We start from the raw sequence: 18,056 nt of genomic DNA, 5'->3' as shown, positions 1-18,056 counted from the left end.
AAATATAAAAAATTATAAAATAAATAATAAATAAAATAATAATTGGCCCCCTAGTGGCCAATTTCAAAAACTACAACAGAAATGACAAGCCACCCTCTGATTAATGAAATAAGTTGGTATCGGTTAACTTTTACGAGTATACACACACATTTTACAGTATCGGCCCCGATACCAGTATCGGTATCGGTGCATCCCTAGTTAAAATAGACTTATAGGGTTATATAAGCTGGTGGTTTTTATCCGACAAGGCTTTGGGGGCTTTGTCTGAGAAAAGGATTGAGAACTGCTGCCCTAGAGCACCAATAATGTATATTAAAACACACATGAAAGTTAGCCGTCATGTCATGAGTAACAGCTTTTGTGACCATTTTGAAGGAAAAAGTAGTGATGATGTGATTAGGGATTCTGCTAAGGGTTTCAGTATAATATAGGAAGAAAACACAGATAGAGGCACACACACACACACACACACACACACACACACACACACACACACACACTGTATTGTAGGATGTTAGTCAGATATCAAAAGTGAAAAGTAATGACATCAATAAAAGAGATTTAGCAACATAAAAAGAGCAACATTTTAACAATGGAAGGAACCTCTAGTTAAATAAAATTACTACTAAAGTAAAACAGATTCATAAATGAGCTACATGCCTGCTCACTGTTTAACAGCAAATGTTAATGAAAGCAGAAAATAACAGCACACACTAAAGGGCAACGATGTGTATGTGTATGTTCTCAGGACAAGAATAGACTTGCAAGTGTTAGCAAGTGAACTACTTGCATTGTACTTGATATTAAACTAGCACTTAATTAAGTTGACAAATGGATACATCACTTCCTAAACAAACAAATCACTCCCTGTGGGTAATTTTAAGCCTCTGAAGGTTACTCACCAAATATAGCCAATTACAGACACTTGATGTTCTGCTAAACATTTAAAATAGGCCAAAGTTTCCGTACTTTCAATTCCTTCAAAGTTACTTTGCTGCCACCTTTGACTCCATAGAAGAACTTTATACCTCCACAATTTCCAAGCAGTAATGTTTTAATCTTCAGCTACAATCAAGTGTTATTGTGAAGCCATAATGTCCGTATATCACGATCCATAATCAGTTTCTCCTTCACACTGGGTGATGCTGTACATAATCACCTTGGTGTCTATAATCTGATTGCTGTGCTTTTACAGACTAATAGACAAATGGGTTTGAAGCAGATTTGGATCTGAAAGCACTGGAATCTTTTACTTTTTTTTTTTAGTTAACTCTCAATATATTTCTTTCAAACTGGTTTAAAATGAGAGTTTTCTTTAAAGTAGCTCTTTCAGGTGACTCAAAATCCATTTGTACCGCCTAATAAAAGTGTTTTAATTTCCAGCCTTTGTTTGTTGTACTTCTACTTTCATTCTTGTAATTATCTAATATGTTTATATAATCAAGATATGTTTTTAAAGAACAAAATTCAGTGGTTTGTGCTGACTGACTGAGTACAAATTTAAAGCATCATGTTAAAGAATAAAGTTCAAATTGCTCGCTATGAAGAGTACTTTGTCAAGCACACAGCAATCAGAGGATCCATACATAAATGAAATATTTTTTTGCTCAGAACAAAGCAATGTTGTGTGTGTGTATATATATATATATTTATTTATTTATTTATTTATTAGGGGTGCAACGATACACAAAATTCAAGGTTCGGTTCAGTTCGATATTTTGGTGTCACGGTTCGATATTTTTTCGATACAAAAAAAATGTTCATGCCTTTTTAATTTGTCATTTATTAAAAATATAAATATATATTTTAACTCAAACGTACAGTTTTTAAATTTAATGTTGCTGAAACAACAAAGGGATAAAATAATAAATCTATCTGATGGAGAAATCACTCATCTTTGGAAAAGAGAGTTTATTACAGAGAAATGTCTCTTTCCAAAATAAAAGCTCTACTATACGCTTCTTCTGGGCTATATTCTCAGCAGCATATTAAACATATCAGGTCCCCATAAGGAGAATCATGTGGTAACGGCTGTCTAAATGACTCTGCTAAAGTTTGTAGCATGCATGCTTGTTGTTTTTGTCTGCTTCCACTTGTCTTTGCACGAGGATGATGTCAGAGTAAATGTGCAGTCATATTCGTTGTGTTCCCACTAGTGCTGTCAGCGTTAAGCTCGTTAAAATGACGTTAACGCCACAACACCGCAAATCGCTGGACAGCAACAGGTTAACAAGCTAACTGCGCTAATGCACTAGTTCCCACCAATGTAATTGAGCATTGCGTGTCACATCTGATATACTGTTTTACTTTTGTCCATGACGCGCTTACCTTCAGGGTCATACCTCACATGAAAACCAAAATAGTTCCAAACACCAGATCTGAATGAGGGTGGGGGAGGTTCAATTTACTATGTTGCAAGGAGAGCTTAGCTTCTGTCTCGCTAGCTTGCCCTGCGCTCAGTGGATCTGGTTCGACTACTCCGCCTAGGCTGCACTGTCGAGCGCAGATCCACTGAGCGCTGAACACAGACAGCATCGTCAGAAGGAAAGTTGATAAAATAAATTAAAAATTTTGTATTGTAGTCCAATAACAAAGCACCGAGCGGTGCTTTGTTATTGGACTTCTGTGCTAATCACAGTTTGGCCATAACGAACACCTTGTTCGAACATAAGAGTGTCCATAAGTGCACGTGGCACCAGGACGCTCTAGGCCGTAGGTCGATGATCGATTTTGTAATCGTATCACCAGACCTGCGACCATATGTTCTGGACACTCGGGTAAAGAGAGGGGCTGAGCTGTCAACTGATCACCACCTGGTGGTGAGTTGGATCAGGTGGCGGGGGAGGACGCTGGACAGACCTGGTGCACCTAAACGCGTAGTGAGGGTGTGCTGGGAACGACTAGCAGAGGCCCCAGTCCGCGAGATCTTCAACGCACACCTCCGGCAGAGCTTCAACAGCATTCCGAGGGAGGTGGGGGACATCGAGTCCGAATGGACCATGTTCAGCGCCTCCATTGCCGAAGCTGCTGCATTGAGCTGCGGCCGCAAGGTGGTTGGTGCCTGCCGTGGTGGTAATCCCCGAACCAAATGGTGGACACCAGAGGTGAAGGGAGCCACCAGGCTGAAGAAGGAGTCCTATCGGGCTTGGTTAGCCTGTGGGACTCCGGAGGCAGCCGACAGGTATCGACAGGCCAAGTGGAATGCGGCTCGGGCAGTGGCTGAAGCAAAAACTCGGGTGTGGGAGGAGTTCGGAGAGGCCATGGAAAAAGACTTTCGGACTGCCTCGAAGAGGTTCTGGCAAACCGTCAGGCGTCTCAGGAGGGGAAAGCGGTGCTCTACCTGCACTGTGTATAGTGCTGGCGGAGCGCTGCTGACGTCGACTGAGAAAATTGTCAGGCGGTGGAAGGAATACTTCGAGGACCTCCTTAATCCCACTGACGCGTCTTCCAAGGAGGAAGCAGAGTCTGGGGATGAGGGGAATGACCCGCCAATTTCTGGGGGCGAGGTCACTGAGGCAGTTAAACAACTCCTTGGTGGCAGAGCCCCTGGTGTTGATGAGGTCCGCCCCGAGTTCCTGAAGGCTCTGGACGTTGTAGGGCTGTCCTGGTTGACACGCCTCTGCAATGTTGCGTGGAGATCAGGGGCAGTACCCGTGGATTGGCAGACCGGGGTGGTGGTCCCCATCTTTAAGAAGGGGGACCGGAGGGTGTGTTCCAACTACAGGGGGATCACACTCCTCAGCCTCCCCGGGAAAGTCTATGCCAGGGTGCTGGAAAGGAGAGTTCGTCCGCTAGTCGAACCTCTGATGCAGGAGGAACAATGCGGTTTTCGTCCTGGTCGCGGAACACTGGACCAGCTCTTCATCCTCTCGAGGATACTTGAGGGTGCATGGGAGTTTGCCCAACCAGTCTACATGTGTTTTGTGGACTTGGAGAAGGCATTCGACCGTGTCCCTCGGGGTGTCCTGTGGGAGGTGTTGCGGGAGTATGGGGTGTCTGGCCCATTGCTACGGGCCATTCGATCCCTATACAACTGTTGCAAGAGCTTGGTTCGCATTGCCGGCAATAAGTCGGACTCGTTCCCGGTGGGTGATGGGCTCCGCCAGGGCTGCCCTTTGTCACCGGTTCTGTTCATAATTTTTATGGACAGGATTTCTAGGTGCAGCCAAGTGGCGGAGGGCTTTCGCTTTGGTGGCCTCAGGATCTCATCTCTGATCTTTGCGGATGATGTGGTTCTGTTGGCTTCATCGGGTGAGGGCCTCCAGCTCGCACTGGAGCGGTTCGCAGCCGAGTGTGACGCAGCGGGAATGAGGATCAGCACCTCCAAATCTGAGGCCATGGTTCTCAGCCGGAAAAGGGTGGAGTGCCCACTCCGGGTCGGGGATGAGGTCCTGCCCCAAGTGGAGGAGTTCAAGTATCTCGGGGTCTTGTTCGCGAGTGATGGGAGAAGGGAGCCGGAGATCGACAGACGGATTGGGGCTGCAGCTGCAGTAATGCAGACGCTGCACCGGTCCGTCGTGGTGAAGAGGGAGCTGAGTGTAAAAGCGAAGCTCTCAATTTACCGGTCGATCTACGTCCCTACCCTCACCAATGGCCACGAGCTGTGGGTAGTGACCGAAAGGACGAGATCGCGGATACAAGCGGCGGAAATGAGCTTCCTCCGAAGGGTGGCTGGCATCTCCCTTAGAGATAGGGTGAGAAGTTCGGCCATCCGGGAGGGGCTCAGAGTAGAGCCGCTGCTGCTCCACATCGAAAGGAGCCAGCTGAGGTGGTTCGGGCATCTGACAAGGATGCCCCCTGGGCGCCTCCTGGGTGAGGTGTTCCAGGCATGTCCCACCGGGAGGAGGCCCCGGGGCAGACCCAGGACACGCTGGAGAGATTATATCTCTCGGCTGGCCTGGGAACGCCTTGGTGTTCCCCCGGATGAGCTGGAGGAGGTGGCTGGGGAGAGGGAGGTCTGGGCCTCTTTGCTTAGGCTGCTGCCCCCGCGACCCGGCCCCGGATAAAGCGGATGAAGATGGATGGATGGATGGATGGTATTGTTCGATACATATGCGTACCGAACCGAAAGCACTGTATCGAATGGTTCAATATCGATACGAGTATTGTTGCACCCCTAATATATACTGTATATATATATATATATATATATATATATATATATATATATATATATATATATATATATATGTGTGTGTGTGTGTGTGTGTGTGTTGGTTTTAAACAACAATTATAGTTTAAGATGTGTTGGATAATGTATTTTCTACAGTTGTGGAGAGAGAACAGACATGCTGTGATAATAATCTCAGAAGCTCGATGTGTTCATAAAAGTGTAGCATAGATATTTATCATTAGATAGTTAAAGGTCAGAATGTGATTATATTTTACTGAAGTTGATGCCTTGAGCAACACAATTAAAGGCGCTCCATCAATTTATTTGGGCACTTACACAAAACTGGGGCCTCAGGGGAATCAGCGGGAATCAAGATATACCAGCTTCTGGTGTGGTGCTAGTGTGGCTCATTCTTTAAAAGCTGCAAGATCTACTCTCCCATAAGGCACAACAGAAGCATTTTTAAATAAACGGCAGGACAAAATGTATTAACAAGCTGCAGATATAAACAGCTTTATGTTGTTAAACCTTTACATTTAGAATGAGACAACTACAACTGAGTTAAAAAGAAGGAAAAGTGAACCGTGATCTATGACCTCCATTAGCCTATGCTCCACTGCTCCAGTTTTCACTGTCACTTATAAGCAAAATAAACATTATTAAGTTAAATGCATGTTCTATTGTTAAAAAAAGATCATTCCTAGTGATTAGTAAAATTATGTGTTAATATACAAATATTGTAATTATTATGTCATTCATTCATCTTAAATCATATGTCATTTTGTGTGGTACAGCAAAGTTAATAGGAGACAATATCGCACCCGCATGCGTGTGTGTGTGTGTGTGTGTGTGTGTCGCTGCATTAATGCTTGCCTCAATGTGAAAACTCACACTGGTGGTGTATGCAGCGTCTGGGTCATCCTCGAGTACTCTGGATAGCCCAAAGTCAGACACCTTACACACCAGGTTGCTGTTGACCAGGACGTTGCGCGCGGCCAGGTCGCGGTGGATGTAGCCCAGGTCAGACAGGTAGGTCATGCCGGCTGCGATGCCACGCAGCAAGCCAACCAGCTGGATAATGGTAAACTGGCCATCGTGTCTCTGCAAGAAGGAACAAAAAAATTGAAAGATCAGGAAGGGAGTGGCAGGGAGGTAGAGTATTAAGGCCAGATCAAAAAAATAAAATAATGCGATGGCATAGCAGCTGAGAAGATAAGCAGTGATAATAGAAGAGATTTTAATCAAGATAGAGCAAAGAGTAAAGATAAGAGAATAAAACATGACAGGGATTTGCTTTTAAGTAATAATCTGCTGTATTATCATATGAGCAAATACAGGAGCTGTTTGACATTGTCAATGTAATACAATGTTAAACCAACCTACACATGATGTTAAAGAAAACTTTCATATTTGCTCCTCTACACTATTCTCAACTCCTTGCAACAGCTCTCCATCACACTGTCAGTAATGTCACTGCACTCTGAAACATGCAAACACCAAACATCAACAGAAAAAAACGCCTAACATCACAAGATAGGATTTTATTTTTTCATTTTAACAGCCAAATTGATCTCTGCTGTGGTGTCAGTGCTATTTTTCAAAGATGTTAATGAGGGCACAAGATTCAGTGTTTTTAATGAGAATTAAGGTGAGTTTAAAGTGCTAAAAGTTCACCAGTTACTGATTATGACTGGTAAAGTTAGTGCTAGGTTCATACCAACCCACTGTATGCAGTGTTTCTCTATATGGCATACTCAAAAGAAAATCTTATCACAGAGGTGAGAGGCCAAAATGTGTGAGAGAGATGATCTGAAAGGCCACACGAGCAGTTTTTGAAACGTTTTATCCAACGTGTCTAAACACAAATCTATTCCTACCCTACCTGTGGTGGTTCACTAGCCATCTGACGAATGTTAATAGGGGAAACAAAGTGAAACTGACAAAACACCAGAAAACTAATGAAAGTTGTGAATCAAAGCTTCATGAATAGGTTGCTTCAAAATTAGATTTGAGTATAAATGAAAAACAAAGCCTTATTTTATTTTCCATTTCTGTGTGTGTGTGTCAGGGGCACTTTACAGCCGGGCACAAACCCATTTGCACAACCACGTTATGTGTTATTGGAGACATTTTAAAACAGAGTTTTGGCACTCGGCGAGTCCTGAACATAAATATATAGTGAAATTTCACAGCAGAGCAGATGGTGGTTGTCCGGTTTTTGCCCAAAAAAGACAAAGTCAATAACAGAAACTGGGTAAAATATGAGACAATTATAATGCTGCATTGATATATGCACGTAGTTACGGTTCATGATAAAGATTTATTTTCTTGGTTTACTGCATAGAAAAACTGAAGATGGAATTTGTTTCATGTAGACTGAGCCAGACACATTTATCTTAGCATGAACAGCATTTTAAAAAACAGATCTCATTTTTTATGTGCCAGTGATCATTGAAAGGACAGCTATGGGTCTTTCCCCATCCAAGATAGCAGCTTCACAATAACTGTCCAGGCATTACCAAGATGGTTGCCAAAAGGCAACACTTTTCTTTAAAGTTTCATGAACATTTCAATAGTTGCTGAACATGATTGCTGTTTTGTGTTTGGTCTATTGCTATATTATTTCTGATGCTACAGTGGGTCGAGTTCTTGGACATGCAGCTGTGACCTCAAGGCTAGATTACTGCAACTCACTTCATTTTGGTCTTCATTCTGCCCTCCTTCATAGACTGCAGACAGTCCAAAATGCTGCAGCACGCATTCTGACCAGAACTGGGAAGTTTGCCTGTATTACTCCTGTTCTAGCTGACCTGCACTGGCTACCCATTAAATACCGCATCCAATTTAAAATACTACTGCTTACGTTTAAAATTACCAACAACACAGCACCGAGCTACCTTAAGGAACTCCTTAAATCGTATGTTCCTGCCAGAGCATTAAGATCATCTACTCAGTTACTCTTGGTGCAGCCTAGATCTCGGCTGAAGTCTAGAGGTGACCGGGCGTTTGCCCTGGCTGCACCAGAGTTGTGGAATAACCTTCCGATTATGATCCGGGCGTTTGATTCCATCCAATCTTTTAAATCACGGTTAAAAACCTATTTGTTTAATCTTGCCTTTCCTGCTTGTTAATGCTCGCACCTGACTTTTAGACATATTCTATTTTTTCTTATACATATTTTTATGGCTTGTGCTTTTATTATGTTTCTATTTTGATATGCATTTTATATTACCCCTGTGTATTAGTGGCATTGACCTGTGAGGATATTTGATACTTTGCTAAGGCCTTATAATACTCGTGTTACTTCTCCGTCTCTTATGTTAAGCACTTTGGTATACCGCTGGTTTTTAAATGTGCTCTATAAATAAAGATTGTTGTTGTTGTTGTTGTTGTAGCTAGCATTTGAAAGTGAGTAGCACAAACCTCTCCACTAACGCATTAGGAGAAAATCAAAGGAAGGAAGACTTTACACAAACTGTTAGCTGAACAACTCATCAACAGTCAGAAGTGCACTGAAACAGTTGAAATGAGATGGCATTAAAGGAAAAAGGAGTATAGAGCTCTTTAACTGAGAGTTTAAATACCAACCCGGAGGAAGGAGTCCAGAGAACCATTCTCCATGTACTCTGTGATGATCATCACTGGTTTGCCTGGAAACACAAACCAAAAACTTTATGAGCTTATTTGGATATCAACTATTTATTTGTCTGTACACACTGTACAGTAAGTGATGCAGGTGCTGAATAAAAACAAATGCAATGTCTTAAATCTATTATTTTATGTGTTTACCTCTATTTCCTTAAAGGGATTCGATCACTCAAAAACCAATAATTTTCTGTCCTTCTCTACTACTCATCAGTGTCTAACTATACAGGTGGTTTCTTGGAAGAGTTCCTTGTCTTTAACGACACTGCATACTAATTCTAATTAAGTTGTGAGTCTGTAGTGCTTCCACACAACTAGACAACAATTTAATTAGACTCAAGGAAGGTCTGAATGCGACACTTCGCTGGTAGCTGCTCACTGTAGCAATTTGTTCAAATAAATTGTGAAAAGTTGCTGACAGTTATATATACAACTTGGAAAATGCGCGAGAGACATGTTGAATCCGTGATCATCTAGGAATGTTCTTCTAGTATTTCAAAGCTGCACATTGTACAACCCACCCACCCCCACACTGGCTGCCTCCTCTACATTATTATCTACAATATCATTTATTAAATTACATGCTGTATGGAATTCCAGCACAATGTGAATCTTCTTCAACCAAAATGTTACATGACAGCTAAATTATACATCTAAATCTCAACAAAACCATATAAACCATGAAACCATATAATTAGATTTTTATTTCTCTAATCCATAGATTTCCAACTCATACCATTCCCATTAAAGAGGCGCTAAAAGTCACCAAAATAGATAAAAGCCTTGTATTGAATCATTACTGCTTTGATTAGTATGATTCACATGGCAACAGGTTGTTTTTTAATGCAGTGCTGATCGTTTTATGCTAGAAAACCTGCCACATGGTTGTGGAACAGATACTACTCTTTTTCAGAAGGTACGATTACTGGCCTGCACCAAGCAAGGAAAACGACTAAGGGGAGGAAAGGGTAGTGGTGAAACATCATGTATGAGTAAGAAATCAAGAAAATCACATGTTCCTGATTGGAAATCAGTGAAACATTTGATGAAATCAAATTGTAAAAAGATAAACCTAAGCTATGTTTCAGTAAGAGCATGTCCACCTGCACATTATGAAGAAGAACTCCAGGAACTGGGACTAAGTAACTATTTAGCTTAAACAAAAACACTTAACAAGTAAAGTTACAAAAAAAAGGCTTCACTTTGCTCGGGAGCAAAAAGATTGGATTGAGAAAAGGTCATGTGGTCTGATAAGTCCAGTTTTACGCTTTCAGGCAGTATTACCAGATAACTGATCTTTTTCTTCTGCCAAGGTTCAGTGGACTCTGAGCCCACTGAGACAACATGATCACACATGAATTGACGTCACAGAGTCTAGACCTTAGCCCCATTTAGAAAACTTGAGATTTGCCGGAGAAGAATTTATACAGTATTACAATTTTCCCATCATCAATAGAAAATCTTGACACACAGTTAATGCAACTCTGGATGGAAATAACTGCATAAACTTAAGCTACAATTAAATGAATGAAACAGACTTTTTATTTGGCCTGGCAGTGTATATGCTGTTACAAAAGGGATGCCTACATCATAAATTGTGTGCAAAAGTCTTTAAATGCCCGCATTTCTTTATTTTCTTTAGGGAGATAGACTTTCTTAGTAGTCTTGATCAATAGTTCTCCAGGCTTTCCAAACAGCTTCACAGCGTGTTCATCTGTTTATTTTGGTGTTTGAATTGATTAAAATATTTAAATATGATGGTAGTATGAGATTTAAGGATATACAATGAAATAGAAACTAGAAGTACAATTTTAGCCTTTAAACTATACCTACAGTGTATTCACAGCCTTTGCCCAAAACCTTGTTGAAGCACGCTGCAGAATCTCCAGTGTTAAATTGACACTAGAAAGTGTCTATATGTGTCCACTCTTTTGAGTGTTAATTTAACACTTTTGACAGTGTTAGATTTCTAACAGTAACCTAGTCAGTGTTAAAGATTAACAATGACTAACACTGAGCAGTGCTGGTTTTCTATCACTGGAAAATAACTAAAAATGCTAGTAACATTTCAGTGTTAGAAAAACAACACTGCTAATGTTAGTCACTGTTAATCTTTAACCCTGACTAGGTTACTATTAGAAATCCAACACTGTCAAAAGTGTTAATTTAACACTCAAAAGAGTGGACACATATAGACACTTTCTAGTGTCAATTTAACACTAGAGACAACTTTTTGTGAATATTCTTGAGTGTCCTGCGCAGAGTCCAGACTTGGACCCAATTGAACATCTCTGGAGGGATCTGAAAATGGCTGTGCACTAACACGCTCCATCCAACCTGATGGAGCTTAAGAAATTCTGTAAAGAACAATGGGAGAAACTGGCAAAAATAAGTGTGCCAAGCTTGTAACATCACGCTTAGAGTGGTTTCAAAGCCACTCCTTTGTTATGTTGGCTATGTGGTCAGGGTCATTGTCCTGTTGGAGATGAACCTTCTCCCCAGTCAGAGGTCCAGAGCACTCTGGAATAGGTTATCTTTAAGGATATCTCTGTACATTGCTCCATTCATCTTTCCTTCAACCTAGTAGTCCCACAGTTCTGGCTGCCCAAAAACATCCTCACATCATGATACTGCCACCACCATGCTTCACTGTAGCGATGGTATTGACCGAGTGGTGAATGTCTGGTTTCCTCCAGACATGATGTTTGGCATTCAGGCCAAAGAGTTCAATCTTTGTTTCATCAGACCAGAGAATTTTGTTTCTCATGGTCTGAGTGTCCTTCTGGTGTTTTTTGGTAAACTCCAGGAGGAGTGTCATGTGCTTTTAACTGAGGAGCAGCTTCTGTTCAGCCACTCAACCATACAGACCTGATTGCAGAAATGGTTGTCAGATTGACCACCGGGTTCTTGGTAACCTCCCTGACTAAGGCCCTTCTACTCTGAAAGCTCAGATTGGCCAAGCAACCAGCCTAGGAAGAATCATCATTCATAACGGGTTCTTCCATTTATGAATGATGGAGGCCAGTGTGCTCACTGAGAACTTCAATGCTGCAGAATTATTTCTGCACCTTCCCCAGATCTGTACCTCAATACAATCCTGTCTTGGAGGTCTACAGACAATTCTTTGGACTTCATGGCTTGGTTTATGACATACAATGTAAACTACGGGACATTATAAATAAGCAGGTGTATGGTTCTCCACATCATGGAGGAGATCGTGGAGATGTAACTTAACAAAATGTGGAACAATTAAAGCACAGTGAATACTATTTGGATGCACTGTAGTAACACTGGCTTTTCACTGGAAACTTTATTTATTTAATCAATAGACAAAATTGACTTTATGTACATGTGTGACCAGAGAAGCTGCAGTGCCTCGTCAAACTGTTTTTAGAGGTGTGGTAAGGCTGATATTAATACTTAATTTGGAAGACCATAAACAGTCACTTTCTCATTGTTTGATAATTAGAATTCAAACTGGTGCTTGCACTGTTTGAATGAGCCTGACAAAACTACAACTGTGAAGTAATTCTGCATTAAAGATTTTTGCTAGACAAAATATTAGTTGCTAGCTGCAAGCCTGGTTCTGTGAGTATGTGTAGCTCCCAGGCTTTCTTCGTTGGTTATTTGGATTGGTCCGATGCGTGGCCAGAGCCTCAGCAGATAAAGGTCTGGCTCTGCCTCTGTTTCCAATTAGCCAAAAAAAGTAAATAAATAAATAAAATCATTGAATCCCCAAAGACTCGTGTTGTTTGCTTTTACACTTGTCTGCTGAGGTGCCAGGACTGCTCCGCTATCAAGATTTAAACAGAGCTGTTAATGTTGGACTTTGAATGTGAACTATGAAAATGGGTATAAACAAAAATACTGAACTTTGTTTAACTATACGCTATCATCATTTAGTAGTAATATGCATGTTGTGGTCTGCATAGCTACAATGAGGAGTTACTTTTTTTTTACATCAAGCTAGGAAACTGCACAGGGCATCGGGATTTAATGAAGTACTGTAAATCAAGCATTAGAGTGAATAAACACATCCTTTGTAATAGTGTTTGCCCATCTGGAAGGGTACCCCAGCCCAGCTAGCATGCTATAGCTGATAATGTTGACGACACGTGTGCTGCCAAAGCATTTCAGGCAGGCCTCCCTCTCTAGAGTTTCTGTGCCACAATTGCAAGTATAGTGGAATAAGCAGTTCAGGATTAATACAGGTCTTGCCATACCTGTGTCTGAAAGCAAATAGTTTTGAAAATCATCTATATTTTTCACAATAATATATTGTAGTTGATGGAGCGTACTGTGGGTTACTACCCCCTCTAAACGGATGACATTGGGGTGGTCGAACTGGGCCATTATTGAAGCCTCGGCCAGGAAGTCTCTCTTCTGCTTTTCTGTGTATCCTGCCTTCAGGGTCTTCAGAGCCACCGGGATGTCTCGTTTTCCCGGGAGCCTCATACGTCCGTAGCAAACCTCCCCAAACTCCCCTGAAAACATGGCAGAGGAACACAGTAATGCAGCACATCAAACATATTCAGCCTTTAAATCTGTTCCACAATAGTAAATATTCGTTGTGCTGCACCCTCCACCCACACCTAAGCCGTTTGTGTGAATGAGAACATGTCATTTAATTTGCCAGGGTAGATAAGAGAAAACAACCCACTTACAAACTATCTGTTCACATATATGTGCTAAAGCTGCCATGAGCTAATTAGCCATCCGTTCTTATCTTTAGCTCAACAGAACTTTAAACTGGTGGTTGCACTGTTTGAATGCGTCTGTGTCATACATTTCTATTTGTCTCTCTGGCTGCAGCAGTCATATGTAGCACAGTGAATTGTGAGGCTGACACAGTGTTAGTATTCTCTTCCTGTCTGAGGAGCTTTGATTGACAGCCCCACGCAACGCTCTGATTCCACTTTGCTATCCTCCTCTCTGCTGCACACCACAGCCTTTACACCGGCCAATGATTTTAAGTTAGCATAGCCAATGATTCTCACTATGTGTGTGTATGTGTGTGTGTGTGTGAGCACACACAAGTTCATGGTTTTACCTGAACCAATGATTTTCTCTATTTTGATCCTGGAAGCTTCAATTTCTCTGGCAAACTCGTGGACCGCCTGGCAGGGGTCCTCGTACGTGTGTGGGTCGATATAGAACCTCGCATCGGGGAATGACACTAAGATAAACAACATTAGCATTTGGTCACATATTGGAGAATGAGAGCAACATCGCATCTGAGCCCCGTCACCGGTGTGTGCAGGGAAAACCTGATGAAAGAGGAGAGAAATGACACGGAAAAAAGAGCAGACAGAGGGAGTGGAAGAATACACAGCGTGCAGGGGCCAAGGAGTGTATTCTCCTGTAATCACTCAGAGCCTGATGAAAATTGTTTGCTCTGAGGATGAACTTTATTAAACAGGGATGAAAATGCGACTTTGTCAAAGAATGCCATCTAATCTACTATGAGTAATAATTGAGAAATGGGCCAAACATACCGTGACCATTCTGGTAATGCATCTTCTCCTCGTCGGAGTCCTGGAAGGCTTTGCTATAGCCACAGTGTCTATACAAAGCACACACATACACACACACGCACGGCCACAAAAACACACACACATGCCCATACATATAAACATACAGAGGGATGAATACAGGACAATAGTGGAAAACACTTTCAAACTCTAAGTATAGTTGAAAATTAATAAATCAATATTTACTCATAATTAATCACTAAGTTTAACAAAGCTATTCATCACTTACTGACACTTAGTCATTTATTAACAACAAGCAGTGAGACTTTACGGTGTTACTGGCAACCAGTCAAGGGGTAGACTGGTTGAGGTGGTCTAGGTGTTTTTTTGTTGTAGCTGCAGAATAAAATGTAATGTAGAAAGAAGGGGACTTTTCTTATAGTCTCATACATTATATATACATCATTTTGGCATGTTTTCTGTTAAAAGCTTTTCCACACAGGGGTTCCAATTACCCCTAACTCTAGACTGGTTGTTGGTGAATTGGAGGATGATAAAAGGTTAAAGAGCAAAATTCCTTTCTGTTAGTTTGGCGAGGTGAGGTATCATTTTTATAACAGCAAACCTTTTTCTATGGGCATGTCCACATAATTAAAACTCAATATTATTAGAATCAATATTCATATTGACAAGGCAAAGCAAAGACATCCCGGGAGTACATTTAAGAGCGAAAAGGAAAATGACTTCTTCACTCATACACATTCAAATGTTGCCACTGTAGCTTTAGGGCATGTGTTTTTTGATGTTACGTCTACACTGATGCACTGCAGGGTATTTCATTTCCTGCTTACATGTAAAAATATCCTAGTTTACTATTTTGATAAAGATGTATAATAAATCAGTGACTGACAACCTACCCAGAGTGCAACAAAGTGATTACGGTGCTTATTAGCATAGACTGTATATATAAGATGGATTTTACCATTGGTACCCATTTACCAACCTACATGTATACTTTGGTATATGTATACCATGTACCTAATGTTAGTAAAGTTCTGTTTTAGAGCCTTGAGCTGAGAGGTTTCCCTGTCATCACCTTGGTGTTTTAAAACAGGATGATCGATCAGACTGTAAAACTGAGGGGCACTGCACCCATGTTATAAGTAAATCTTTGTTTATTCTCATTTCTGACTCTAATTTGGACCATAATTTACAAGATGTTGTGTTCAATATGCCCTCAAACTAGTGACTGAACCCATAAAGTTATCAGGAAAGTATCACAGAACAAGAGGGAATTTCACCTCAAATTACTCTTAAAAAGTGTTTTTGCAACTGCAGGACTCACCCCCTGCAGGTCATTAGAAAAAAAGCAGGTGGTAAATATGTAGGTCTAGAGCTCTAGAGCCTGGTATGTCCACTAAATACTGACCATCAGCTAAAAAAGTGAGATGAGTGACAAATGAGACGCATGCTAGCATTAGCATGACTGCTAGCATTAGCTAGGCTACTTTGTTTTATTTTCTTAGATATATATTGCATTAAAATTTTAATCCGTATAATAGATATATTATATCTATTAATATCTTGCAAATCTGTTTAATGCAGTTTACTTTCTTTGTAAAAACTAAACTTTTTCCTTGTGGTTTGTTGCCTTGTAGTTAAACATTTTCATGAGTAAAGTGGCCATCCCCCTAAACTCAAATACCAACTCTTCTTTTTTCTTTTTCTTTTGTCTCAGTGGCATATGCTAAAAACTCTCCAGTCACGACAGCAGGATCTTGTGTGGAGTCCTCTAACTCATTATATTTTTTCCCACTTTTTCGATTGGCAATGAAAAACCTAATATGCACTGAAGTGTAAATTAATTAAGGGCAATGAAATTAATTATTTGGTACAGTTCTACAGAGATGTAACTATAAGACATCAAAAGGGAGGGGTAGGGGGGTGGGATAAGTATGAATATTTGGCTTGCAAGCTACTGGACATGAATCAACATAATTAAAACCACTATGAGGTGGAAATTACAAGTTAGGAAATTAGCTAAATAAGACAGCAAGGGCTAAGGAATATTAGCCTTCAAAACTCTCTCCTTTATACATTATACTTAAGCTTGAAAATATACCATGCAGGCTACTTGTGCATCCAGCATTACAAACATTTTAACGTCATAAAGGGTACTAAAAGGTACTAATGGTACTTCTCAAACACAGGCTTAAACAAGATCCTTTCCCACATTTTTAGGTGGCAACAGCTGAGAGAAATACAGTGCACACGAAAGAAACTACACAAAGAGGCATGGTCGTAAGAGTAGTGTAAGAAAGTGTTCCACACACAGCAGAGATGGGTAGTGTGGTAAAGTGTAGCCTTGCCGTTTCCTGCAGATGATGATGGCCAGAAAGGTGACCAGACCAGACACCAGGGCCATGCAGATCCAGATGATGGTCATGGTGTTGTAACGCAAAGGAACTGCAGAGACACACAAACACAGTGTGTTAGCTGAGGGAACGCTGCCACAAATGCTCACAGTTTACACAGACACTGGTAAACACAGGTGGCAGATAGAGTGTCATTGGTTAAACAAGACAAACAGAAATTTGGAGCTTTGTTAAACAGCCTCGCCATTTAATAATCACCTCCTGTTTGTCCATCACATTAGGTAGGAAATATCCAGCTAATGTGGTCAAATACCCAGAAAGACCGAATGTTGTCATAAAAGATTACATCTATATCTTTAAGTACACTGTCATACATAGATGTCTGAGTTGATCTGCATAATAAAACTAAACGTTTTGGTTCAGTGAACACTGAAGTACACAGTAAGTGTTAGAAGTGTGCACCAACTATCAGATGAGCTTAGTAGCAGTGAATGTGGGAACGAGAAAGACTGAGGTTTTATAGAGTGAAAAGAAATATTGAAACCAATTAGATCAAAATTTGAGTGAACAATATAGTCTCCAAGCCAACAAATGCAAATATCCGAGGTGTGAAGATCCCTGTGACACAATGTGGTTTTTGTGATCTCTCATAATAGAAATAATTGAGCTTGTGGGTCTTGCAGAGTATCTTTGCTGTCCCTCGGACTGATCTCTTCTGGACAGAGATCTTGGATGTTTTTCCTGGGATCTGCTGGAGCCCATCGCCTAGCTTCAGAGTCACTGCACCAAGTGGTCCCATTACAAATGTTATCTTCACCCTCCACATCTTCTTGAGCTCTTCTCTGAGCCCTTGGTACTTCCCCAGCTTCCCATGTTCCTTCTTCGTGATGCTGCTGTCGTTTGGTATCTCTACGTCTCTCTGCTTGTTCACCACTACCATATCTACTTGGTTAACCATCACCAGTTTGTCAGTCTATATCTGGAAATCAAACAGGAACAGTCCTTCCCAACCAGCCTAGGGGGCAGCTCCCATTTTGACCTTCCAAGCCTTCCAGGCCATACTCAGCACAGATTTTTCTGTATACTATGCCGGCCACGTGCTGATGGCGTTCCATGTATGCCCTGCCTGCTAGCGTCTTGCACCCTACTGTTATGTGCTGGATTGTCTCTGGGGCATCTTTACACAGCCTGCACTTGGGGTCTTGCCTGGTGTGATAGACCCCAGCCTCTATGGATCTTGTACTGAGAGCTTGTTCCTGTGCTACCATGATTAGTGCCTCTGTGCTGTCTTTCAGTTCAGTTTTGTCCAGCCACTGGTAGGATTTCTGTATGTCGATCATTTCCTCTATCTGCCGGGCACATACCATGCAAGGGCCTGTCCTTTCATTATGGTTTCTCCTCTTGCTCCACTTTCTCAGGCTTCTGCTGCCTGAAGTATTCACTGAGCATGTG

At 41.4% G+C, this 18,056-nt stretch overlaps 2 protein-coding genes across 5 annotated transcripts in view; both read right to left on the bottom strand.

The window, feature by feature from the left end:
* cdk18 (cyclin dependent kinase 18) overlaps nucleotides 1-18,056 on the bottom strand; it is a 637,630-nt gene that overhangs the window by 108,751 nt on the left and 510,823 nt on the right. The window lies entirely within an intron of this gene.
* Nucleotides 1-18,056, bottom strand: part of epha8 (eph receptor A8) — a 152,602-nt gene that overhangs the window by 9,057 nt on the left and 125,489 nt on the right. Inside the window, exons 11-16 of one of the 4 annotated variants that reach the window (XM_085158887.1) lie at nucleotides 16,563-16,695; nucleotides 14,254-14,321; nucleotides 13,809-13,934; nucleotides 13,057-13,242; nucleotides 8,702-8,763; nucleotides 5,987-6,214 (exon numbers count right to left, since the gene is read on the bottom strand). In XM_085158887.1, the coding sequence (XP_085015013.1) occupies nucleotides 5,987-6,214; nucleotides 8,702-8,763; nucleotides 13,057-13,242; nucleotides 13,809-13,934; nucleotides 14,254-14,321; nucleotides 16,563-16,695 (803 nt within the window). The remainder of the gene's footprint in view (nucleotides 1-5,986; nucleotides 6,215-8,701; nucleotides 8,764-13,056; nucleotides 13,243-13,808; nucleotides 13,935-14,253; nucleotides 14,322-16,562; nucleotides 16,696-18,056) is intronic. The other 3 variants (XM_085158888.1, XM_085158889.1, XM_085158890.1) reach the window with 3 other exon arrangements.

This window comes from Neolamprologus multifasciatus, chromosome 5 (genome assembly GCF_963576455.1).
Source record: "Neolamprologus multifasciatus chromosome 5, fNeoMul1.2, whole genome shotgun sequence".
Lineage (NCBI taxonomy): Eukaryota > Metazoa > Chordata > Actinopteri > Cichliformes > Cichlidae > Neolamprologus > Neolamprologus multifasciatus.
This window is presented reverse-complemented; position numbering and strand designations above follow the sequence as displayed.